This window comes from Tubulanus polymorphus, chromosome 7 (genome assembly GCF_964204645.1).
Source record: "Tubulanus polymorphus chromosome 7, tnTubPoly1.2, whole genome shotgun sequence".
Lineage (NCBI taxonomy): Eukaryota > Metazoa > Nemertea > Palaeonemertea > Tubulaniformes > Tubulanidae > Tubulanus > Tubulanus polymorphus.
The window spans coordinates 15,732,950-15,760,024 of NC_134031.1; the positions used below are offsets into that span (position 1 = coordinate 15,732,950).

General features: G+C 39.8%; 1 protein-coding gene and 1 long non-coding RNA gene across 5 annotated transcripts; one reads left to right on the plus strand and one right to left on the minus strand.

Moving 5' to 3' along the window:
* Positions 1-1,265: 1,265 nt before the first annotated feature.
* Positions 1,266-26,721, minus strand: LOC141908274 (influenza virus NS1A-binding protein homolog A-like). Of its 4 annotated transcripts, none has more exons than XM_074798243.1 (13): positions 26,650-26,721; positions 19,932-20,050; positions 14,901-15,324; positions 12,772-12,896; positions 12,542-12,679; positions 11,416-11,531; positions 10,962-11,081; positions 9,155-9,305; positions 8,405-8,653; positions 7,807-8,052; positions 7,192-7,317; positions 4,804-4,977; positions 1,266-3,894 (listed from the first exon to the last, which is right to left on the minus strand). In XM_074798243.1, the coding sequence occupies exons 3-13, from the start codon at positions 15,314-15,316 to the stop codon at positions 3,599-3,601; spliced, it is 2,157 nt and encodes a 718-aa protein (XP_074654344.1). In that variant the 5' UTR covers positions 15,317-15,324; positions 19,932-20,050; positions 26,650-26,721; the 3' UTR covers positions 1,266-3,598. The 4 variants fall into 4 exon arrangements, with proteins under 4 accessions (XP_074654344.1, XP_074654345.1, XP_074654343.1 ...); XM_074798244.1 differs by lacking the exon at positions 26,650-26,721 and adding an exon at positions 20,180-20,240; XM_074798242.1 differs by lacking the exons at positions 19,932-20,050; positions 26,650-26,721 and adding an exon at positions 17,294-17,463.
* LOC141908275 (uncharacterized) lies at positions 13,156-14,809 on the plus strand. The gene is made up of 3 exons (XR_012619594.1): positions 13,156-13,247; positions 13,609-13,724; positions 14,565-14,809. It is a non-coding gene; the product is annotated as an uncharacterized LOC141908275 (long non-coding RNA).
* Positions 26,722-27,075: the final 354 nt, after the last annotated feature.

Below are 27,075 nucleotides of genomic sequence, written 5' to 3' on the forward strand. Positions count from 1 at the left end.
AGTACATCGTATATTTTCTTCTTTTTTTAAAAAAAAAAAGGTTCCACCCGCAAAAGCTAGTAGCGAAGTAACGATGATATCATTCAGACTGGAAAGGCTTTCTCACGCATATTAAGCGAGAATATCGGTGTAAAGTGATTTCATGAGTGTCCGATGAGAGGCAAGGAAAAATTCACTGGTAACGGCGACCCACAAAAATACATTGTCGTAAACATTAAATCATAGCAATATAGCTGCCTGTATCACTTAAATCCGATAACAGAAACATTGCGAGTAAAATTGCTCAAAACCCCGAGTCATTGATTAGTAAATTCTAACGCGAATGATGCATGATACAATAGCTACGTCTACACTAGCATTTCGCACCCGGATTTATGCGGCCGACTACACTCTCAAAACACGCGTCTCAACGCAAGAGTTTTTTTTTCTCGCAAAACCAGGGCCATTGTTGATGTCATAGAAGGGTTTCTGAAACCCTGGGCTGGGTTTCATAGACCGGTATCAACTTTACCCCAGGGGCTAAATCATTTGAAAATGCATTGAGTAAACCCCCAGGCTCAAGTTGATACCGGTCTATGAAACCCAGCCCAGGGTTTTAGAAACCCTTCTTGGAAAAGTCTGTCTCAAAACTCTGCATTTTCTCTGGTTTCTTCTATGACATCACCAACGGCGCTGCGTCACGATGTGATGTACAAGGGACCTCAAACTAAGATCAAGTTGAATGTCCACAATGGCTAGGTCTTCACGAATTATCGAAAACCAGGTGGACTGTGGTTGACCTTGAGGTTTCTTCGTTTATCCTATCACTTCAGCTAAAAATTTATGCCAGGCGTCTGCGCATGAAGGCGTATCAGATGTCCAAACCAGGTCAAACGTCGTTTGGCGATTACCTCGCTCCGCGGCAGGTACAACGCAGCATTTTGGCGCCATAATCGACCATGAACTTGAACTACAGACGCGGATTCTTACTTAACCGCGAAACTCGGGTTCAACGAGCTAGTGTAGATAGACGTGGTTAATGACTTTTTTTATCCTACGAAGAAGTCGAACTCGACAACACCTTATATTAATAATAGTCATGATAATCGACAGCAATCCATTCATACATCCATAACAAAATATATAACATGCTAAAGTTAGTGATTGATTAACAAATATATGAACTGTTGATATATTATATATATATATATATATATATATATATATATATATATATATATATATATATATATATATATATGTATATATATATATATACATGTATACGTGTATATTTAAGTGCCGATGGCTTTCTTCAAACGAGGGGGCCATTCTCAAAGAATGACCCCCGAAAATCTTGGAATGAAGCTAGCGCAAAAAAAAAAATACACGACGCAGAAAATTAAGCCACACATAGACAGGTCCGTCTGTTTCCGCGATCCTAAACCCACTTCCCTGTTGCGTATCGTTTCGATTTTATTATCACAGAATAACGTATTTACTTGCGTTTTGAGCGGAACCGAATTCGGCGCTTTCGACAAATAAAACACTTCAAAAGTGAATAAATGTTGAACCGGCGTGTACACGTTTTCGAAACGCTATACTTATATAACAAGGTAAACCTCGCCTTACTCGGGACGCGGCCGACTTGGACTTTCGAACTCGGGACGAAAACGAAATAATTTTTTTGACTCTCTAACGTAATGCCCTATCCTTACTCGGACTTCCCTTACCTCGGACTGACTTCTCTGGTCCCGGTTCGTCTGAATTTTAGGCGAGGTGTACTGCGTTATAAGCGGCGGCGACCTAAATTCGTAACAGGGAACCCGATCGTTAACGGGACACGCAAAATATCACTTAGCAATTTCCATGGCGAGCACGAAACGTAAAAACCTCGTACATTCAGCAGATGAATGAAAAGAATGATTCAACGAAACATGGTTCGAGAAAAAAACAGGTAAATCAACATCATCAACGCCAATTTAGCGGTCAATGAGCTAAACGAGCTAGAGTAAGAAAACGTTAATGGAAACAAAATAATATGAAGAGAAAAATAATAGCGAACACGATAAGCAAGATATTTTCACAGCAACATATATACAATACACGCAGCTCCCCCTATCCACGGGCGTCACCAGAGGTAGGTGCAGGGGTGCGGACGACCCCCGAAGTTTGTTTTTCACATCCCGGAAATTTCATAGATATTCCGCCTAAAAAGGGTCCAGAAAACATCCCTTGTAAGCTTCGAATTTCAAAAATCTAAATTCAAAAAATTTCAACGATTCAGAAATGATCTTTTCATCTTGAAGATCCTCAGATACATTGCAAAGTAAGGCATAAAGTTCCGCTCGTTGATATTCTGACCGCCTTCAAACAACCCCAGTGACGCCCCTGCTTTCTAAATAATAATTTACCAAAATGAATCCTTTTTTACAGAATTCAATATTCAACGCATGATTATAAAATAATGTAAACTGATTGTTCTAATAATAATTCTTAAGCCGACTAAATGCGAATAATTTCGCGCACTTTCGACTTACAAAGCTCGCTTAAAAACCTTGTTGTGCGGTCGAATATGAAAATCTGCGCAGACTAAGTGGCTTTTTAAAGATCATTCTATACGCCTTCACAATGATTTGTGACCATCGATACATTTGAATTCCAGAGATCAAATAATTTCATATTTTTTTCCTGATATAACTGTTTACATAAAGGGTCACCTCTTAAACGCTATTTAGTTATCCCTTTTATCATTTCACGGAGATTTTTAACAACGATTCCTCTGATAAAATAAGCTGAATATTGTTTTATCATCATTACAATACGGTTATAGCAAAACTAGGGTAATAATATCAAACAACGTTTTCAACGCCTCCACTTCGTGTCACATGTTTTCAAACACGAAATACCCGATCAAATCTAATATTCTCAACAAAAACACGTCAAATTAACAACTAAGCACGATTCAATATGAGCCATATATAATAATAATAATAATAATAATAATGAGTTGAAACATAGACAACCGATCATTTTTTTTTTCTTTTAAATGAAAAATCAACGAAAATAAATTTCACGCAGAAAAAGCGCTTTTCACTCCCCGAACCAAAATTCTAATAAGCCTTAATCGACTTAGTGAATCAATGCAACAATCAGATCGGCGACTAGGTCATTAACCCTTTCCTGACCTAGATTTTCCATCTACCTGGGCTATATTATCTAGGCATTTTTTCGTTTGAATCATCAATTCTTTGATTTCATGATGACATTGCAATCTTCAGCAAAAATAAGGCTTATCAGATGATAATTGTAAGTAGACGTTCTGCTAGAGGGCAGCACTGTCGAGCCGAGCTTTTTTCCCACTCGATACAACTGATCATAGTGCCACCGATCAGACTGCCTGAGTGGGGCAAGCTGATTTTTTAAGGGGGCAAGCGAAATTTGAGATTTGCTTGCCGCACGGGCAAGTGGCTTTTATTCATGATTCCGTAGATCAAACCCTGGTATTTCACACATCAACCTACTGTATACAGCAGGAAAGGGTTAATATAGATAGTCAAACAATAGTTATTGAATGTTCAGACAGATGTCGCCACAGGTACGCGCGGAATGTGAATGATCAGTGTTTCTCCGATGACGACGACGACGACGAGCCGCTGCATCGAGTCTCGTTCGTCGGCAGGTAGCTGCACCACTCGTTCAACTCGAGGTTCAAATATTCCGCAGTGTTCAGAAACAGTTTGCCGTTGAATCCGCCGACGGCGAACAGCCGGTTGCCGACGACGATCGCGCCGACGCTGACGCGCGGTGACACCATCATCGGTCCGTTGCTCCACGATTGCGTCGCCGGGTCGAAGATCTCGACCGACTGCTGCACGGAGTTCCCGTCGCTGCCTCCGATGACGTAGATCTTACCTAGAAAAAATAGTCGAGAACCGATATCAGCTCTAAACAGGAACGTGGACATACTTCCCGAAAAAACCCAACTAAAAGTTTTTTAACTCAAAAACTCTTTGTTTAGTTCAGTAGAACTCGCTTAATTCGGATGATCATTTTTGACCTAAAAATGTATCTAGTTCATGAGAATTTCGTATCTAACATCATACTTTACATACATTTACAGATCGGATTGAAATTCGAAATTATACTGATCTGAATTAAGCGGGTTTGACTTCAGTTTACGATCATAAAGTATTACGACGTTTGTAAACTATATCAGATACCTTTTACTTACATGAGTTCAGCAACGATAACGAAAAAGATGTTAAACGTAACTGCACCGTGAATGAATAAATGAATGAATGACCGAATGAATGGAATGGTTTGTGCGCAAGGTATAATCTATAATCGCAACGATGATCATATGAATAACGAAACCGAACTACAATACAGTCAACCCTTGATTATTCACCATCCGATTATCGACCAGCGTCTTTTCCGCCCTAATTTTGAATCCCTGATTATCAGTTATGCGAGTACAAGAAAATCATCCCAAAAGCGGCCGATAATCAAGAGTCAACTGTAATACAACATTTACAAAAATACTGTACATGGAAATTATAAGAAAAACAGCATGAAAAATTTGACGATCTGTGAATTATGCAATTGGAATGAAGTAGCTACTAGTTATATAACTAGAAATCAGTATAAGCTGCCTCGTGTAAATTCAAGTCAAAATGTTCAACTTTGAGGTAGACAGAAAAACTGCCATTGAAATAACTAGTAGAGATGAAACAGTTCTTGAACGGTTAATGAAATATAGAAAAATTGATCTTGCAGAGGCACCAAAAAACAAAAAACAATATCGACTGTTGATTGACTTACCGTCAAAAGCTGCCACACCGGCCCCTCTACGACAAGAGGTCATAGACGGTAGAAGTTTCCAGGTGTTGTCCTGAGGAACGTACATTTCCACTGAATTCAAACAATTCCAGCTATCACAGCCCCCGACTGCATAGAGTACGCCGTTTAACGCACAAACCCCAGACTCGGAGCGTCCTGAAAAAACAGGCAGTTTCGCAAAATATTCGGCCTTTCGCTTTTTTTTTTTTACACTGAAATCAACAGCACGCGCCCGGGGTGGGCACGCTTCTAGCCGGCGTGCTGGCGCCCTAGTGTGCTATTAAAAATGGGCCTGCAAATTTAATGATCGCTGTAAAAGCATCTGTGTCCGTCGAACGTAGAACGGTGTCGACCTTCGCGTGAAACCTCGACCAAAGGTTTTACATACATCAACTGCCTGGCTGCTTCGACAATACTCGTCGGCGAAACGCTGAAACAAAAAATGGCGATCTGGAATTTAGAAATGGTTTCATGAATGAAAGAGGTCGTCACAGATTTGTGTCGCACGCATGCCGCGTATACCTATAGATAGGGGATAATATCACAGTCGCTATCACACATATTTCACAGAAAAACGCAGCCATTTTTGGATCACACGCGGTTATGTCCAGTTTCGGTTAGGAGGATGCAAGATTTGAGAAAAAAAAGGCAAATAGTAAGCGGCTATGCATTTTCCCAAATCTTGATCGGAAACCGCGATCGAAAATGGCCGTTCAAAATGCGAAATAGGTCTATTACACAGACGGAACAGCGAACTGAATCACTCATATAAGATATGTAAAGTCAAATTCTAATTCACAAAGAAAAGGTGCCGGATAGAATTTGAACCGTCTAAAGAAGCAGGACATTCAGTTCGCAGAACTGCGCGACGAAATACCTGCAATTATCATTGGAATAGAAATCTACAGGAAAACGATACGTTAACATCACATCATCGTCAGAGCAATATGTTACACGAAATACGATTCCAACGTCGAAGGTTCCAAACGTCAATCGAGAACATTATTTGCGATTTTAATTCGTAAATGTGCGAACAATGCTGAATATCCATTGTTAAATCACTATATCCATGTTGTCACAATAATATAGAAAGAATCCATCAATAATAGCAAAAAACAGAGTCGAAAATGTTTCCTAAAGCTCTAGAAAACTTTTTTGCAGTTGTTTTTCGTTATCATCGTGGGATTCTCCCGATATTGTGGGATTCTCTCTTCTGCTCGATCGACGGTGAAAATTCGAACATTAAAATCATACATATATATCACACAAGTCAATCATAGACATAACTTCTGAATTCAGGGGCCCCGATTTAGAAGTTTATTAACGATCAAGTGTTTTAACCCATTGGTGCTGACTTATTAATACCCTACGGTGGTGGAGATAATTTGAAAATTTTGAAAAATTCCACCCGTGTGTTGAATAACGGGAATACCACTATAGTGCGTCTACACCATGGCGCGGTGTATCATTAGTTACTAATATTTCACTATATTTGACACGTGCTGCCATCTTTCAATAGAGATAAAAACCAATTGCTAATTACATCAATACACCACAGCGCGGTGTACTAGCAAAATCCATCCCTCGTTTATAATTGCACTGCAGTGTAGACGCACTGAAAGGGTAAAAGAACACGGCCAAAACTTAGAACGTTTAATCAAGGCGCAGTTCCGGTGCTCTTACGAGCAAGCGTTTGTATATGATTGACCTATTGAGGTATTATAAGTAGTTATGTGCGAAGTGTCCGAAAAACGACCGGAAACCCGCGTAACCGAGGTCTCCGGTCTGACGCAACGCGGTGACCGCTTCGTGTATGAAATAAGAGTGCGTATTCGTTTACCCGGAACGAATAACGATTACGTATAGGCAGACGCGCGGGTGTTTCTTAGTGTGTATCACGTTAGTTTCGCAATCACGACAAACCTACAAATGAAAACGGAGCATCACCAAATATGTCATTGAAATAACGCAACCAGGTTCCGTGCTAAATCGGCCTACAATCTTCAATAATACAAGATTTCACGTGTCTTCAAAATACCAAACTTAGCAAAAGCTATTACAATAGATGATACCCCGCCAAATTTTTGCTTCAATTTCACCCAAAGCCGAACTTGATTGCATTAAAATCCTGACGAAATTCAAATTGTCGCGAGGTATGCGACAGTTTCGAGATAGATGAGAGCGGCATAAAATTGCGTTTAACATAGTTATGTTACGAATACATAGTTACGAAATGACCAACTTACGAAAACTAGCAGCGGAAAATGACTTTTAAACATTTCGAATTATGCCGGGATGTTAAAGCCGATGACTGATAATAATAATATACGATAATAATAGCGGATTTTGACCCGATAGAAATCGACTTACTTTGATTCATTTGAGCGATATCCGACCACGAATTCGAGTTCGGGTCGTAACATTCACAGCTTTTCATTCCGCCTTGACCGCAGTTTCCTCCGATGCAGTAGAGTTTACCGTTCAAAGTGGCCAAACCTGAAATCGAAGAACGGGATATTAGCCGGCCGAAAATAATGAACGTCAGTCAAGTGAATGTATGAAAACTCTTCCGAGGCTGTATAGGTGGGAGGAGTCTGGAGGGCAGAGAAACCCTTCAACACATTTCCTGCCAACTATGTACAAGCTATTGTGTAGCTAATAGTTCTTATTGACAGATAGATATTTGTACTCAGGCATTTGGAATGACTCAGTTCCAGATTTGCCGGCCATAGGAACAAACTCTGCTCCATACTGAAAGTTAATTGGTCAATTTTTAACAATCTCGAGATCTCGAAAGTGGCAACTGTGAAGAAACGGAGCGTGAGCGAGCATGTCTATGAGTTCACCCGAAGTTCTGTGCGCTTCTCAATATATACCTGTAGCCTTATATTGTAATACATGTACAGGAGGTTACAAACTTGGAGAAAATATAATTAACATTATAGGAAATAAGGTCAGTAAGTGCTGACATCTATCATGAATTACCTGTACTAGCTCTAGTCTGCCGCATGTCGGCTAACGACGACCACTCATTGCTGACCGGATCGAAGCATTCCAACGATCGCAACTCGGTGCGACTGTTCGACCCGCCGCACGCGTACAGTTTACCGTTCAAACTACACGCGTCGAATCGTCCTCGCGCGATCGTCATGCTCTTCAGCGGAAACCATTTGTTCAGCGATAAGTCGTACTGTTCGACCATAGCGTAACATTCGCCTCGGTCGTAGCCACCTGAAATACAAAATGAGACTCCTCTAAACCTCGACTGAACTTCGTACAAGATATAATCGGTACATGGGCCAGGGTGATCGAAGAAAATGATTTACAAAAAAAAAAATATTAGTAGAAGATTAGAGGCTTTCTAATGAAGACCAAGCAAAAACCGAAACGTTGCTACAGCAAGCGCCGAAGGAGTAGAAAAGAGTAAAACAAGAAAAGAGAAAAAAGATGAAGAATAAGATAAGGAGTTTGAACACTGAGTTCCAAAGTTGTTGGTTAAGTTTGACTCAATAGTTACTATCATTTCATTTCCGATAAGAATTATAGGCCTGGATCTAAATAATATTCAACGACTCGTACATACCCATTGCGACGATGTTATCTTTAAGCAGGGCTACTCCGAGACCGCTTCGCGCTACGCTCATCGGTGCTAGCAATACCAGCGACATCTGACGTGTCAACGTATCGGCGCTGATCTGTCGGGGACTGATTTCTGGCGACGCGCTGCCATTTTTTTCCGTGCCCGGGTCCATCATGGCGGGCGTCGGTCGATAGTGGATGGATATGGTGGCAAGCTGGTTGTCCAACATGGCTATACATAGACGTTTCTTCTCTACAAAAACAGACGATTATCTTCAATAAACTGTTTGTTTGTTGGTCTACGTTAGTTGTGATTGTGCAACCAGGTGCTCAATAATATGAAATCCTAAACTAAGAATAAACAAAGTCCCAAATATTCCTTTGAACTAATATTTGAATATATGAAGCGGGTGCATCGGAAGGTGCGACTGTAACTGAGTACAACCAGTTGCTTAAACGTAGAACAAGGGCAACTGGCTGGAACTGGAGATCGTCGCTTACCAGTCATGAGCAAGCTCACATCGACACATTCAAGGAACTGATTGTATTCAGCCAATTCCTCTCATGCGCCGAAAACTACCCGGCAACTTGTTGTCTCCAGTTTGTCAATGTACGCTAGGCTTTAACTTACAAAATAATTGAAACGTTTTCGACTCATTTTATTCCTTATTGCGAGATTCGCATTACATCGCGGACTTCATCGAAGATAAACGGGCGCGGCTCGTAACGGAAAACGCGCATAATTCTCACTTACCCGAGGAAATGGCGGTGGCCAGAACTCGCCATTCCGGTTCCGCCGGCTTCTCGTCGATATCGCCCGACATCAGTTTGATTTTACGCGGCACGTTTATCGAGTTGTTGTTATGGCGTCGATGGCTGCTTTCTTTCGTTTTCGACGGAGTAATCTATGAAAAATAAACAACAAGTTTCTAACTTATACGCTTTCGTAGACGCTTATATGACACACTTGCAGGTCGAATTTAAAATTCTTTAATTGCTTTCATATCTGACTAATTAATACCCAAACGTGCTTGAGATAATTTGAAAATTTTAAAAAATCCGCTCCAATGTGATTGAATAACAGGCATACTGCTTTAGTCTGTCTACACCACGGCGCAGTGTATAGTTAGTTACTAATATTTCATAGACGTTTGTTTGACAGGTGCTGCCATCTTTCAATAGAGATAAACTAATTACTAATAACATCATTACACTGCGATGAGGAGTACTAACAAAGTTCGATCACTGATTTATACACCGCACTGTAGTGTAGATGTACTGAAAGGGTATAAAAGAGAAATAAACTTGAAATAATAGGTCACAAGATATATTGTAAAGCGAATCAAACTGAAAAGAGACTTCAAAGTCCTAAACATGAACTGCACTGGTGGTCACTTTCATTGAACAGCACACACTATTAGATAGGTGGTCATTATAATGCAGTTATTTCAGTTGATAGAAAACAAGTTAATCCTAATGCACCAGCGAGCCTATACGGGAGTAATACATGCCCTAGGCAAAATACAAATACATGTACTGTATGCCAGCTACTAACAACTGATGTCATAACAAAAACTATAGCTACACCAGGCTCGGAGGGGTACACGACTGTCAGAAAATAAATAATGCAATGCCAGGAATCAGCAAACAATCGAAAACAATGACATTCAAAAGACACTCCAGAGAAAATAATTGTGTTCCTACATTACGCATATAAGACGGTATTTCAGGTTGGCTCCATCTCCGAACGCCGGAACTGTTACGTCTTAGCTATATACGCCGAGACCGAACGAAATCACATCGAATAGGGAAAATTAACGTTACAATACACAACAATTATTCTTTGAAAAAAATATATATATATATTGATACCGCTGTTGAAATATTGTTCTCAAATAAGTTCTCAAAAATCTCCACACGGTTTTCGATTTATTCCGAAGCGCATCGTAAAACGGAAGGAAGAGCAGGACAAAACCACCAACAGGGTTGAGGATAATGCTCGAGGATTTTATTGCTAAAAGTATCAAATTGTCGAGACCCGAACGCTATATACAGCTGGTTGAATTAAATTCATAATAATTCACGAATCCAGATAGGCCACAAGCGCCAACGGCATTGATTAATCTTAAAAGACTTCAAACGCAGCTGTTTTTCTAGTTGGCCAAACGCTGAATATATATGAAAATAATGTTTAAACGTGCCTCTCATGTTTACGCAAACAACTACTCGATATTCGAAAAGTATGAATATTTCAGCCCGCACAATTTTAGGTCAGGAACCCTTACGCTGATTTATTTTAGGTCAAACTCGTCATCGCAGACAATGTGAACTCCTTATACCTGAAAATCCATGAGACTTAGTGCCATTAAAGCGCCTGTTATTAGACTAAAATAAATAACTGACTTCATCGCTAGATTCATTTAACAATGGGTTTAAGGGGTGGAGGGTGAACGGAAGTTAAAAAGAAAGAAAACTTTAGAAACCGTTCCATTTCTGCAAGAAATACCGTCAGAAATTACTTATTAACGCGTAAGCCGGATATCCATTAGGAAACTAATTACCTGTCGTTTTTTGCACATGTTCTGGTAGTCCTTGATATATTCAGTGCGTCGTAGTTCGTTAGTGTCGAGGTCTTTACAGTCGCGTAACACATTGTCGGACGCCAAATACAAAACATTTACCTGAAACACAACAGAAAATACATCCCATAACAATGATTATACGTCAGTGACTATACATTATATAAGGTTATTGGAAGGAGGTCAAGTTACTATTCAGCTCCTAATCTTTGGAATGAACTAGCTCATAGCATTAGAGAGTCTCCGTTCTCTCAGCCTTCAAATCCACTTCTTTTAATATAAACACCTAAGGTGCTTAATTTTTAACTTGCTCTTTTATAAATGTAGTTTTAGAATGTAAAACGCAGCGGTTATGATTTTACAACCGCACTATATAAGAAAAGGTATTACTATTATTATCAAATATATATATTACTATGTATCAAATTGAACTTACATGGTCTGTCAAACATTCCCAAGTCGGTTGTTCTTCTAAAGCTTCTCGAATCCAGTCGACAACGAGGCTGTCGACTTGGTTGTCGTCCTTTTCCATTATCGGAACCTCATCAGCTCCTGAAAGAGAAACAAATATATTTAACAACAGGTTCAGAAAACAAGATCTAAAAGAGCTAGGTACTTGTAATGAGTCACATTTATAAAAGACTTGAGTGTAAAAGGTGAAAGATGAAAAACACAAAATAATTCGCGAAACATTTGTTTGGGTTTCCGACAAAAAACCATCATCCATTATCGACGAATGATAATCATTCCATTTAAATCTTTCGGTTTTCTCATTGTGGGCGAGATAAATCTCGCTCATAACAACTCTCGACGTTCTGCAACAGTGGAACTTTTCATTATAACCAAATCGGATACAACGATTCATCGGATATAACTAAACAAATAGAATTTCGGGTTACAAGTAAGAAAATTTAATCAATTTCATACTGGATATAACGAACTATCGGTTATAACAAACATATTTTCTGGTCGCGTGAAGCGCGCTATAACGAGGTTCCACAATTGGGACTTCTATTTTTCACTGAAGACTCTACCAAAAATTCGATTCACTCTAACGGGGAAAAATTCCCAATCCCCGGAGGTCTGGATTGGGTTGCACTCATATTTTTACGCATAATTCCGAAGCATTAGGCGAACAATACATACGATTTAACACACGTGTTTGTAACTTCATGCCGTCACTATTCGCGCAGGAAAAAAATTGAAATCATTATTCAGTCCGCCAGCAAATGATATACATATAATATATACATACATACCTGGTATACATATATATACATACATATATTTAGATGAATAAACTATAGGACGACTACAAATGTTCTACAAATCTGTTTCATGGAGACCGAAGCCTCCAGTCTTCAGGAACATTTTATTCTAACTCCAATGTTCCTAAAGAGTGGAGGCTTCGGTCTCCATGAAACAGATTTGTAGTACATGTAATTGTTGTCCTATAGTTGATTCGTCTATATAAACGCTGTTGAGCACTCTGTGAATACGTGTAGTTCGACATTGATTATCATTATACATATATTTACATATAATTAATACGTAAAGCTTACCGATTACTTCCACCTGTATCCGTGGTAGCGCCATACAGTCATTACTCGTGGCGACGTCGGTGACGAATTTCTTGATGTATTCGTCGCAGGTTTTCGTCAACGACGCGTCCGCGAACCCGCTCGCGAACGATCGAATACCTACGACGAGATAATGATAAAGAGAGAGAGAGATGCAGCGAACACCGCATTAACCCTTTAATCGCGAATCGCTACATCGGCGGACGACGTACCTATACAATTCATCGCGTTCAAATTGTCGGCTAGGTAATTAGAACAAGCTTCGGCCGCGCGGACCATCTTCAACCGCATCGCCATTTTATAAACAGATTTGATATCGTGCTCTTCTACTTCGAGTCTGAAAGTCAAAAATAGAAAAAGTTGCAATGAAAAAATATTAGGATGCGGGAGACATGAATATAGTTTTATGGACTTAGATAAATTCATCATTTTATGGTCCGATATCTATTAATGATTTAATGCGCTGTTATTCTACGAGATATACGATCAAAAGTAAGGTCTTGAGTAATCGGCCATAAATCTAGCATAAAATCGCTTGCCACCGTTCAGCTGCGCTCGGCTAGAATATAAACGATCCGCCTAACTACCACAAGCCGACAGCCTTTAGAGTTAGACAGATTTTTCCGAACTACATGCCACTGAAGATGTATTTTCTGTTTTTTACAAATGTAAACACCTGATCAATAAGGTAAGTTAATGTGGCAAACATATATACATCATACGACCCGCGTTTATAGGCCAAGGTGAAGGAAAGAAGGTGAAGGTGTGATTTCAAGGTTGTTTACTCAAATGAGGTCAATTACAGATTTCAACGGAACAGATTTTTTGCGAGTGTGATTCTAAGAAAAATTGCAGAAATACACTTCCCCCCATTTAGAGATTCCCGAGTTTTCCATGGTTTAACACAAAATTTACCGAGTGAATCTTCAGGCAAATGGGCAAATTTCCTCTTTAAGAAAATGCTACAATTCTTTCATTCTTTTGCGAATCACATATCAATAAATGGACTTCCACAATTCAACAAATGAGCTTTCCCTGATTTCTTACAGATACTTCTGACTTCCCGAGGAGCTTTCCAGGTCGATGGCCACCCTGCAAACGGCACACGGAAACTTTCCAGGATAGGTGCCAAAAATGCGACGAAACCACGATCGTTATTTTGATTGTAAGCCAATATTCCGATCGAGTTATCTCCTCTCAGCTCTCTCTCGAGATCTCAAGAGAAATATCTCGGTTATATTTACACACTCCGTGTAATAAATACCTAGACAGTTAGACAGTTATATATGTATAGTTGAGCTTTCTGCATTAAACAAAACGTCAAAACGGTTGCTAACAAATTATGACGAGTTACCAAAAATATGCTTCGGCGGAAAATGATCGCATTCCGAAAAAATGTTTTTCGTATAAATGTCGTTTTCGAAATCCGCTGAAGTACAGATGTGCGTAGTTTATTTTCGTAGATTCATTGGCGAAAAAATGAAATTCACTCGGTTTTGAATGATGAACACTTCAATGCACCAAGTATTAACTAGAATAGCGCTTTAATACCGAGGTGTATCTGTCTACCGTCCTCGAACTACCCAGACCCACTTACAACAATAACGCTAATACCGCCTTCCCACTCAAGTATATCAGTGTCTACATTCCCCAAACTAAACACAGCAGCCCTACTATCATAAAATATTGCGCGTCGGGGTGTAGACAGGTAGAACTTCAGAACAATGGGATCACTGCAGTACAAAATGATTCAGAATTTTATGCAGAATTGGTAAGGACTGAATTATCTGATCAAACCCGTAGCCTGGATCCTCCAAGGGGGGAAGGTGCAATATAAACTACAAGTGGACCGAATCAGCATTTTTTGAGCTTATGGCCTACAACCCTAGTTTTGAATTCGACGTTTTCTAACAGAAAATACATACATTATATAGATGTACATGTATTCGAAACTCATGAATAAAACGTATTTCAACAGAAATAGGAACGATCTTTTTCTTTCAAGGGGACGCACCAACTCTGGTTATGGACCTGCTGATTATATAGAAGTTCCAACCCTACACTCGGATCGCAGGAAACCAACAACACAGGACCCATCGGGAATCCGCAATTCCCTGATATTTCCTTGACCTTAACCAAATTATGAAATATCTTCAGTGTTGGGCGTTTCTTCTCAAGAGGTTGCGTTCCTCATGCCTTTGGTATCCAGCTAGAGCAAAAAGATACCAAATATTTATATTCCCCACCTCACCCCCCTGACTTCAAAATCAGATTCAGAATCCCCTGGTTTTCGCCGACTGCCTAAGAAGAACCGTTGGCTACAATGCTCTATTATACTCACTTGCCAGTGTAGACGTAATTGACGAGCACGTCGAAGTGTTTATAGTCGAAGTTGTTGAGTTTGTAATGCGAGTTCGGAACGCTTTCGTCCAGCGAAAACAGCTCCATCAGATACCGGCTCGACGACGCGAGCACGGCTTTGTGCGCGCAGATCTCGTGCGAGCCGACCTCCAGCGTCACGTCGCAGTACTGTCCGTTTTTGCGCAGCGTGTTCAAACACTGCAGTATGTCGGAGTGGTGTCGTTGGTCTTGAAACGTCAATTTCGTGACGACGGCGTTTTTGCGTTCGGTGTGCGCCGCGCCGTCGACCTCCGCGTCGTCGTCGTCGCCGTTCATCATTTGCGACGTTCCGTTTTTCAGGTGGTTCATCTTGAATTCGGCCGGTTCGTTCAACGACGACATCTTACAACTGTTCATCAAGATTTCTGCGAAGACAAGAGTTTTAAATACATTAGAAATAACGAAAACGAACATCTTTTCATTAAACAGCAAAACATTTCTATTTCTATTTACTACAGGGGCCAGTTGCACAGTTGCGACTCAAGTCCAAAAGTGGTCTCAAATCGTACTGACTGGTCTTAAGTTTTTAGATTGGCTATAGAACAAAGTTGGTCTTAAGACTGGTCTTAAGTCTAAGCCATGACTATGCAAGCGGCCCTGGGTCTCTACAGATCGGTCATTCCTGGATATGAGGATTTTTCAAGGAGAAAGTTCACAAATTTCAAGAAGTGTCCGCATCACTTTCATATCCCAATTACAATAGACTCCTCCTAAATCAGTACTGTTTATCTTGGTATTTGATGGTTTTGTAAGCTAATTTTTCATCCTTTACACTAGCTAAACTTGGCATCTAATTTGGTAATCACCTGAACAGGGTACACATAAATCCTGGTCCCATCTTTATCAATTTAGGTGTAGGTTAGCTACAGGTTAGCTGTACAACTACAAACATTTCTAATTGCCTTTTTCCCAAAGTTGAAGGAATTTTAAGAGGGTCCCTACAGATCAGTCATTCCAGAATTCAAGGACTTTTCAGAATTTTCAAGGAGAAAATTTCAAATTTCGAGGAGCGACTGCATCACTATCATATCGGCAGTAGACTCCTCCTAAATTGGTACTGTTTATGATCAGTGTTTTAATATTTTTTTCCAAAAAAAAAAAATGTTCATATTTCTGTCATAATTTTCGATTTTTTTATCAGCGAAAAGCTAGTCGTCTTTTCACTTAATTTGAACTCGATTCAACTCAAAATTGCAGCACTTTCTTTTTTCCACGGTCCTTCCAAGATTTATGCGCGCAGACGAATAATGAAAATTTCAAAACTTTTCCCCCTACCTTTTTAAAGCACCTGTTTAGGAAACCTGTTTTTCTGTCCCTTCTTTCGCCCTTCAATTATTTTTCCGGCAAAAAAATCCTCCCAGTAATTTTGAAAAAAAAAGCCTAGTAATATCCATTAATTCCGCTTATTTTTTAATGCGTACATATGAAACATACGAACGAATGACAAATTGCTTTATCGAAATACGAGCAGAAATATACGCTCTAGATTCGATTCAAATATTCAGATTCAAATATTCGATTCATAATATATATATATATGTATATATATATATATATATATATATATATATATATATATATATATATATATTTATATACGCTTCGCAGTTGCCCCGATCACGATCACGCGGTTCATTCCGGGAAAAGATACCGATGAGAAATGTACGAATCCTGACCTTTCGGATACGGGAAACATCTAATTTCTTCTTTAAGACGCGTGTTCTATATCAGGGTGCCTACAGATCAGTCGTTCCAGAATTCAAGGAGTTTTCAAGGAGAAAATTTCAAATTCGAGGAGTGTACGGATCACTTTCATATCCCAATTACTGCAGACTCCTCCTAAATCGGTACTGTTTATCTCAGTAAACTATTTAATTCAGTGGATTGACTGTAGTGAACCGATATAAATCTGAATATAGTTAACGAATAAAAACCCACAGTGGATTTGTCGAAAACGTTTATTACCTAAACAGTTGCGAGGTTAATTCTAAACCTCACAATAAATCGATAAATTCTTGTGTTCCCTGATGATGTGGTTAGAATAACCTCGAAACTATTAGGAAATAAACTACTGTGGGTTTTTTATCTTTCAATGGAATCTGTGTGTATAATAACTAGGCCGAAAACCTAAAAAAATTCCAATCGCCTATTTCTCAAAATTCAAGGACTCTACAAGGAGTTTTTGGCATTTCGCTCAAATTCGAGGATATTCAAGCACCTCTAAAATAATTTTCTCGGATAAGAAGGAGTTTGCGAGGAGTCGTAGGGACCCTGTATATAAACGACGCGCTCGCGTTCCCCCGGAAAAATCAACCGCGACGATAACCAACCTACCTTCCGAATTCTGCCTTTTGACTGGAGGAGGAAACGGAAAATAGGTCATATCCTCGGTCCTGGTGTAAAACCGCGACGCGGACATAATCCGAAATTATCGCCGGCTCCGATCGACGACGACGATTTAGTCGTTAACAGTCGGAAAACGTTCTCCATTAATGCCGCAAAGTCAAACAGTTTCGTCTGTCAATAGCAATAGAAATGTTGTAAACCTCAAATGCCAACCAGTTCTAGCATCTAGTCAATTACTCAATAGAAGGTCTACGTGTTGAGTAACTAAGCGATAAAAACACAAACAACTCGAGTGTCGAACAGACGTTCTCGCGAAATTCGAGTCCGGAACGAGTATATTTCCACGTTCGATCAACTCACACACTCAACTCAACTCACGACACGCCGGTATTACGCAAAATAAAATTTCGTTTATCGATCTTCTTTTATCAACAACGCTGGAAATTCATTTTCCGTAAAATGCCGAATAGCTCTTCGCCCACAGAACCTATAGAACTAGCCGACGAGAGAGAGAGAAAGAGAGTATACGAACCGCGAAACGTATAAACTTAACCTTGATCGTAAATGAATAGCTTTGTCAGCGGCGTTTCAATGCGAATATGAATATTTTCACGCACGTGAACATAAAGTTAAACAAAAATGTCCATACTTATGAATATATATATATAAATATTTATATATATATATATATATATATATATATATATATATTCATAACGATTTCCACGATTATGTTACGCGTTAAATAAACGTTCTCGTCGTTCCTTCCAGTCTGTGACGCTCTCTTCTCGTCAAATTAACATTCGATGATTGATAGATCGTTAAATATTTGATAAAGCGATATAAAAAAACCGGTGTCTCTCTACGTACGCGCGCGCGCAATCTGACGACTTATGAATATTCCTGACGTTTTGTTGTTAAACGCATAATTCAAGGCGACGACGCAATTATCATGTGGTCGTAATCGCATTGCCGAGGTTGAATAGAATTCGCACTTAATGCGGAACCGCTAAAAATGAAGTTCAGCAGGGGGCCGGTGAAATCTCTTCGGCGTAACCCCAGTAAGAAATTATTCTTAAGTCCTATTCGGATCATTCTAAATTTCGTTATATCCGACTTCGTTATAACGAGGTTCCGATGCGGCAGGAAAAAACCTTTTCGAAAAAATTTTCTCGAGTTCGCCTTCCGTTCCAATATATCAAATTATGACAAACTGATCAACAGGAGACAAGTAGGCCTAATAGGATAAAAACCTACTATGTACGAATTAAAAGAATTTCAAAATCGAGAATATATTTATTCAAAAAATCTAAAATGAAATACACGACGTTTCGATCTCACCCTAGAGATCATCGTCAGGTGTGGTGATCTCTAGGGTGAGATCGAATCGTCGTGTATTTCATTATAGATTTTTTGAATAAATAAATTCTCGATTTCTAAAATTCAAATTCTTTTAATTTGTACACAGTGGGTTTTTATCTTATCATCCGTTCTCCAAGTTTGAGTGTGATAATCGTTCTAACAAGTAGGCCTGTTCTTTAGAAAGTCAAAAGTCCAAAAGACGGTCGTTAGGGCCTAGTAATTCGGTCACCTCTAATAGATAAATAGACAGGGAACTCGCGAGCTTTTCCAGGAACGAAGATGACAACAATCTATCCCCCTTTGACTGGTTCTTTTTTGACGTAAATAAATCCCAGGGGCCCACTTCGTGACGTTCGTCGACAAACCGGGACGAATTTGAATAGGACCGACGAAGTAACAGGACTATAGAATTAACGTAACATAAACCTTTCAAACCGATCAGTCTAGAGAACCGTGCCGGTCGATATTTCACCGAACTACTTCATATATTTACTACGTGTAAATGTCGACTCGAAATCGTTTTAGAGGCCACGGCGTAAACAATGAAAATAAGAACGGCTTCTCCGGAAAACCGGCTGAATCTAGTTTAAATTCAGAAGACATTCTACGCTGGAAATCAGCGGATATATATATATATCTATGTATATCTATATATATATCTATGTATATCTATATATATATATATATATATATATATATATATATATATATATATATATATATATATATATATATATCTAGAGAAAACCTAGGCGATGCATCCACCAAAATTATTATGACGTATGTTCATAAACAAAAGAGTGTTGATAGATTGATGGTTTAATTCGGGATACAAATGCCTGACGAATAACAGGCTGCACTCTTTAGTGTAGTTGCCGTAAACCGAACAACAATTTTCGTGGAAAGAAACCTTATAATTTCACAAAACATATTTCTGTTGATATATTCATAGATCATGATATTTCTTTCGATCATCTATTTATTACATACGCATTAGGGGAGGGGAGAGGCATCAGTGCAATTGCGTACTGTAATACTAAATGTATATGAAAGAATGGCCGATTTTGCGTACAGAGGGGGAGGGGGGTTGAAAAAGTCAAATTTCATGCGTACGTAATAAATCATTGATCCCCTACGTAAGATTGTGCCAGTACCACGAGGGGTATATAGAATACTTCAACGAGAATGGTAGTTCATTGCCCTGATCGTAGTTAAGGCGTTGATAGCAAGCAAATAAAACGCTGTTTCTAAAACCTATACATACCTTATAATACTAAATTCGAGACGCTAAGTGTGTGTGTGGCCGGTATCCGTTAAGCGCTAACTATCGAACGAATTGTCTAAACGCCGTTGGCCGAAAGTACATCGTCGAGCAACAAAGACCTGGAAGAGAACGATAAAAACGAATTACTAAATGCTGAAATCCTCGACGAGTCTCGAAAACCGAAAGAAAACCTCGATTCTCTCGTATCGCCCGATAGAAATCGATTATGTGAACATCGCGTTTCTCACGTTTACAGTTCTGACCGTCGACAGCGCGAAACAAGTATCCGATCGTTCGTCTGCCGTGCGGGCGTCTGCCGTACAAACGCGATACTGACCGCGATCAATAAATCGCGTAATCAATCGATACGTTCGCGAAACCCGATTTATCGCCGCCATAGACAACAATCAATAACGAAGTCAATTGGCGAGTTATCGCGCGCGCTGGATGAACTTCGAACTGAACCGCTCGAATCCTAACGTAACCAGTTCTTAAGTCTATTATCGAGATCATTATTCGAAACGATCAAAGGCGGCCAAGTCTCAGCCGTTTCGCTTCGAGAGTCAGTAGTTTATACGACCAGGGTCGATATTAAAGCGCGTTCTTCTAGAGACTTTGAGAGCTTGAAATGTCAAAGCGGGCTGGATGAAAACAACCATACCGGTATATTGATTCAGACGGCACGCTTAACAACAGGGGCAAGTTGCAGGAATCACGGCTTAAGATGATTTTAACACCATGTTAGTTCTTTGGCCAAACGAACGACTTAAAACCAGTCTGAAGATTTACGACTTAAAAGTCACGTCAACTAGTTTTGCAAACATTACTTAAGTCCGAAAGCAGTCCTTATTCATACAGGCGGCTTTCAATTGTTGGATCGGCAGTGGAGAACTAAGATGGTCTAGGACCTATCATGACTCCTGCAACTGGCCCCTGGTGGTGGTTCTACAGCCAATCCTATCCTAAGCCTTAAGATTTATGACATCTGAACACGAGTCACAACCGCGAATGAGATCAGAGTACTGGATTGACCATCAGATTCAGTGGTTAATCGAAGAAATTAGGCGCACGCCTAATATGACCATAGATGAATATCAGGCGCAGTCAAATTTACTTCAGATGAATCAAGCAGTAGTGAAGGTGCATTGTTGTTGTTGTTGTTATTGATACAGAAGTCACTTCTCACTGTGTAAAGCAATAATGGCGTTCAATAGCTAACTTAGCACAGGCGGTTATTATAGTTGCCATGGTTATATGATTCGACGGAGACAACGGAAATGAACTGATCTCGACGTTTACAGATCGTCTCAGTTCATTAGCAACTCTTTAATTAACCGATAAGAACTATATAAGCGTACTACACTAAAACTCGTTCGACCTGAAGCGAATGGCATCGACAGTCGCGGCGATCGTGATTCACTGAAAAGAACGAGGCGCCCGTTGTGTCACTAGCAATGATCCCACTAGATGGCGTGACTATCGGTGCAAATTCAGTTCAAAATCGAGTTTATTTCTGATGAACTTTCATCGTCATTTTGGTTAAAAATTGAGTTCATTTTTTATGAACTTTCATCGTCATTTTGGTTCAAAATTGAATTTGACATTCTTTTTTAACTTCATTGTGATTTTGGTTCAAAATTGAGTTCATTTCTGATGAACTTTTCATTGTGATTTCGGTTCGAAATTCAGTTCATTTCTGATGAACTTTCATCCCAAATTTTAGCCTCCCACATATCAACACATTTCAGAGTCGTCATCTGTAAACCTGGTGAATCCTCGCTCGCCACAGTTGAACCTCCAATGTCGAACGTAGCGCGCTCATTGAAATCGGATTGAGGCTCGAATAACCGAAAATACTACTGCCTCCAACTGCCCGTGTCTGATTGCATCTCGAGAGCCTCGCGACGCGTCAACCAACCCCGAAAACGTCATGGATCCGTTCCTCTACGATCGCGACGTAGTCATTGACAACCGGAGCGATCAATTCAGTTACATCGGTTACCAGCGTTCGTTCGTCAACCGCAGCGAGATGAAAATAGTCTTCGTCGTCGTTGCCACATAAATACCACAGCAGCGGAAATCCTATTGACAGCGGGCTTTTTGCGCATGACGTTTTTATATCTAATACCAGAATAGAAAGTCAGAGCCATTCGCGCTCTTAATCCTATTGTCCAATGGTCGATTTATCATAAATCTACGTAAACAAACTAAAACCCTTGTAACAACCGGGAGGTTGAATCAGCAGGATTCCTTATCCTAGAGATCAGGAATACAAAAGAGCCTGATATTTCCTTGATTTTCCCTCGATCAGAAAATCCTTGCGATGGGGGCTGTTTCTTATCAAGAGGTTCTTTGAGCCATTCGTCACCGGCGAGAACCGAAAGCTTCGACAAGACACAAAATAGCCCGACTTGCCCTGGTTTTCAAGAAAAAGATTCCCTGATTTTCCCTATAGCTGAAAAATTTATCGATTGGAATGCCCTGATTTTCCCTATGCTTAGGAACCCTCCAAAAAAAAGCAGTTGAACCCTACAAATCAGACGCGTCCAATTGTTCTTAGCGTTTCGGAATGGTCGAACCCGGCAGCTATTGTCGATACTAGCGTCAACGGCGAGTAGAGAAACCGATGACCAAAACATGCAAGATTGACGCAGCATCCTCGTCGTAATAACTACAACCCAGCCGAAGGCTTCGGCCGGTTACAGAATGGAATTCCATAACATTCACAACATTCGTCGTCTATATGCAAATACAAGTGTGTAACTAGATCGAGCGCAAATGTCAATTTGAACTGTCACTCAGTTGGTCATCGCTGTTTCTGACATCAACGTCGTACGTCAAAATCTCTCAGCCATATTGATGTCGTTCGACACGACTCGCCGGTTCGACGAAAATAAAAATTGACGGTTCCAAAAAACTATGGATATCTGATGCCGACGAGTGTAGGTAAAAACCCCACAAGATAAAATTCACCCCCCCCCCCACGCTGGTCTTTATAGGAAGTGACATGATTGACACAGGAAGTGGTTTCATTAAGAAATATATATTGTTTAAAACTGACGATAAAATATCTACATATATGTATTCCAGTTACTTGAATACATACATGTAGATATTTATTATTATCATTACTTCTATAATTATTATAATTTTTTCAGGTGCAGTGACCTGTACAGCCTCCAGGCTTTCACGGCTTCTTTCATTTAACTGTTATTTCTCTTCACTATTGTCGTTATTAAATCTTGTACTTTAAGTTAAATGAAAAATAAATTATTAATATCATTAGACAACGTGGACTTTCCACCTGTAACCAAATCCGACAACCGTTGGGAACTTATTTTAAACGCCGGCAGATTACGCGCGGATATTTTCTCCAATCTCCGATCGAAACTAATCACACCGCGACGACGTGGACAAACTATATAAAACCACTCAATAATTGTCGTCTTTATTTCACTGATGCGGTTAATGAGAGATATTAGAAATAGTCGTAGCAACTGACGACGACACGCAATAGAGATCGATGTTTTAGTTCGTACACACCCAGTAGTTAAAAGCTATACTCAGGTGCAGACAGTTAACCGAAATCATTCTAAACACAACCTTCTGATTTACGCTCTACCTTGTATTCGGTTTTTACGTTTTTTTTACGTTTTTAACGCGCGCCGGCGTTGCCGAAGGGAGATAAACAAGCTTCAATTCGTTTTTATTATGAATCGATGAGACAGGCATCGCGTAGGTGAAGCACCTCCAGCCAGCAGGGTTTTGTACGCGATCAAAGTTCCACAGTTGATTCACGTGGAATCTGTTCTATATATCGGGAGGTGCAACGCCAGGTTTTCCCACCAGATGGCGTGACAAAAACTCAGTCTTACGTTATCAAAATAAGTTAATTTTCAATGAACTTCAAATTGCATTTTCAGGCTCCCGAATCCACACATTATCATATGGACCCAACAAATATACTTTAAATTCATTTTTCTACTCTTACGTCGGTGTAGTTTCCATAATATTTGATCTAATTAAGAGAAAAGTTCATTCGGATTTCATTGAAATGTAGAAGAAATTGAATGCGAACGACCGAGTAACTACTAGCGACACCTGGCGGAACCTTGCTTGCCACAGGAGCGTCGGTAGTTCCCCATTGTTAGGCGTGTAAGGTCACGGTGCGCTGATAGAACAACACTTCCTGGAAATAACTGAACTGAGCTACATGTTACACAGTTGTCAGCTTGTTCAGAATAAGGGCTTCAGGAAATAATCTGCGTCGGCCTTTTTATCACCAACTAGTCACTGATCCACATTCCAAAGACCATATCATCAACGTGTTAGTCGATTATATATCCGACTCATGTCTGATTGAATTCCACTTTGAAGTTTATCACGGCGCAGTATTATTATATCTATCACAAGAAATATCTAGCTCAGGGGCAGGAGAGATATACCAATCATACAATCATTTGATACTGTTCAATACAAGCACACGCACACGTCTCATGTACAGTAGTATGTGCAAATCGGAAATGAACGCGACCATCAAAGGTGATAGGAGGGGGGAATGACGAATGTACGATTGCTGATCTCTGGTGTGAGGGCTATCAGTGAGCTCTAGTGGTTTGTTGCCATGTGATTCCGGTGAACGCGAATAGCTTTTGCGATCGAAAATTAGCCGCGCATCGAAGTCCTGTAGTTATGAATGAGTAGAACGACAGCTCCTGGTGAGCCGCCTCGAGTTCATGTATCGTAGAAATCATAATCGTTCAAAAAATACCTTTTTCTAGTTGGCTGGCTATACTACAATAGACTGCACTACCCACGGAGCCGATCGTCTCGGATTATCCCGTGCCTCGGGCTAAAGATTCGACATTTTCTTACTGACAACCCGCTGTCACCCCAACTACCCGAGAATACACTGGTCTCAAGAAATACATTGGCCCGCAAACGGAGTGTACTGTAGTAACACCATCGGAACTGAGCAGGCATCTAAATTGTTCCCTACTTATATACCGCAAAAAAAACCAGTAATAAGTGGGAAAGTAAACAATATCGACGGGAATTCGGTCGAAATCTAAAGCACACGCGCGGAATCGGTCGGTCTATTGGCGGTAGCTGAACAAACATGACACTACCATACTGGCACCTCCATACCATGTAAGATATAGATAGTTAGATAGATAGAAAGTGCAGCGTTCGTTCTCAATATCGTTCATGTTGCCATGGGGATCATAAAAGTCGCGGCTTATGGAATGCATTCATTGTTACAATAATTCAGCGACGTAACAACCTCAAGGCCGGGAATCGGTACCATAAAATCTAATGTCAATTTGCGGGGCCAGAGACTGTAAACGCCAGAAACTATCGCACCAGAGGCAGCAATATTCACCGACCTGACTTTTACAGTCGACATTGATTTAAGCTTTACAGTTCAGTTAGTTATGAATATCGCCGTATTCCTGCTAGAATCAGCACAAACGGCGAGCAGATGATCATAAGAGTTAAAACGCTCGCTCTTATTGTACCGTTCAAGCTGACAGCGCGGATAATATACAGAAGGCAGATACCACGTACATGTCACAGGCAGGCGCAGTACGCAGGAGACCGTCGCAATTAAATTTAGACTCAATTTCCACTTCTGACATGAAACTATAATGCAGTAGCAATCAATTACAGAATTCATTCTAATTAATAAGTTAATTAGCCTATGTTGTCGTCGTATAAACCAGACAGCCTAATGTTAAACTCAACAAATCGTGTATTAGTCCGGACTTTGCTGGGACTAACATTAATGATGCATCCTAACAACAACTTACTTCAGTAAATTGAAAATAGAAGGGGCTCTCAAGTCAAAAATTATGGCGACTTCATTAATAGTCCTATGATGTTTTCCCCTTGATGACGTCAAGCAAGATTGACTGTTGTCAGTAAGATGGCCGTGGTTTAGTTTCACGATCGGATATTTTCACAAACCGTGTGATTTTATATAGAGCGTCACGACCGTCTGATAATGATCCTTAACAACCAATTTTTTATCGGAACTTTATAGCGGATAAATAAACAATATGAACACAAGGTATTTCGACATGATATTTTGAATTTATTCGCAGTTCATATTTAGCGCCATTCTCGCGAGATTATCAGCAACCCGGAAATAAAATCCAAGTCCATCGCCAAACCCGTGTGTAGGCATATGGGCTAGACGAAACATTAGCTAACAAATATTCTCTGATGTAATGTACTTATTAAGTCAGTAAGAATTAATCACACTTATATGCTTAATTCAAATAGGTTAGATTATTCAATTTTGTGTTATTGATGGATTGTGTATATTATTCAATGACGCGCCACGTACCGGTACTGGTCAACGTGTCAACGACGAATAATAGCCAAATCATAGGACAAAAGATTGGTGCGACCATGAGTTGACCTTTTGACAACGGTGGTGTATGCCAAATATTTCTAAACGTTTCGCACTATTCAAAAAGACCATTCAAAAATTCCTATTGTCACAAAAAGAGAAGGGAATACCGAGTCACACTCACAGGGCAAAGACTGAGAGGAGGGTATTTCTTGAATTTCTATAAAAATCCACATCATCATTCGATTGATGCACACTGTTTTCTACGGCATACTATGAAATTAAACTACATTCAACGATTTTTTCTTCACGTCGGTGTCTGGCTGAAAACTGATGTAAATATATTATTCATTGTCAACCTACCTTTTCTGTAAAATTTAGTCGTTTTTTCGGCATGCTTTTCACTCGAATCCTCTTCTTCAACTACAGATATGACGTCATGGTGTCATTGATGTTAATATTGACCTACAGATGGCGCCACGTTCCGGTCATAATCTCAAATTTTTTTCATATATCCGATTTACGACTTAATTCCAAACAGTGTATTTCTTATATTCTCCGACAGATCACTTCACCTTTATCTTTGTTCTGAATAAACTATTTACTTTCTCAAGTTCCTGACTCTAATTTATGACAGATATCAAAATAAATATCGTTTTTCACACTTAACAGAAATCCGAGAGCAACACGAACTCGTTCCTCTGTTACATAGTGATTTAAAGTGAAAAGTCTTAGATTTTGGAAAGAAAAACCACATGTAACTACAGGAGACGATCATTAAATCAATCG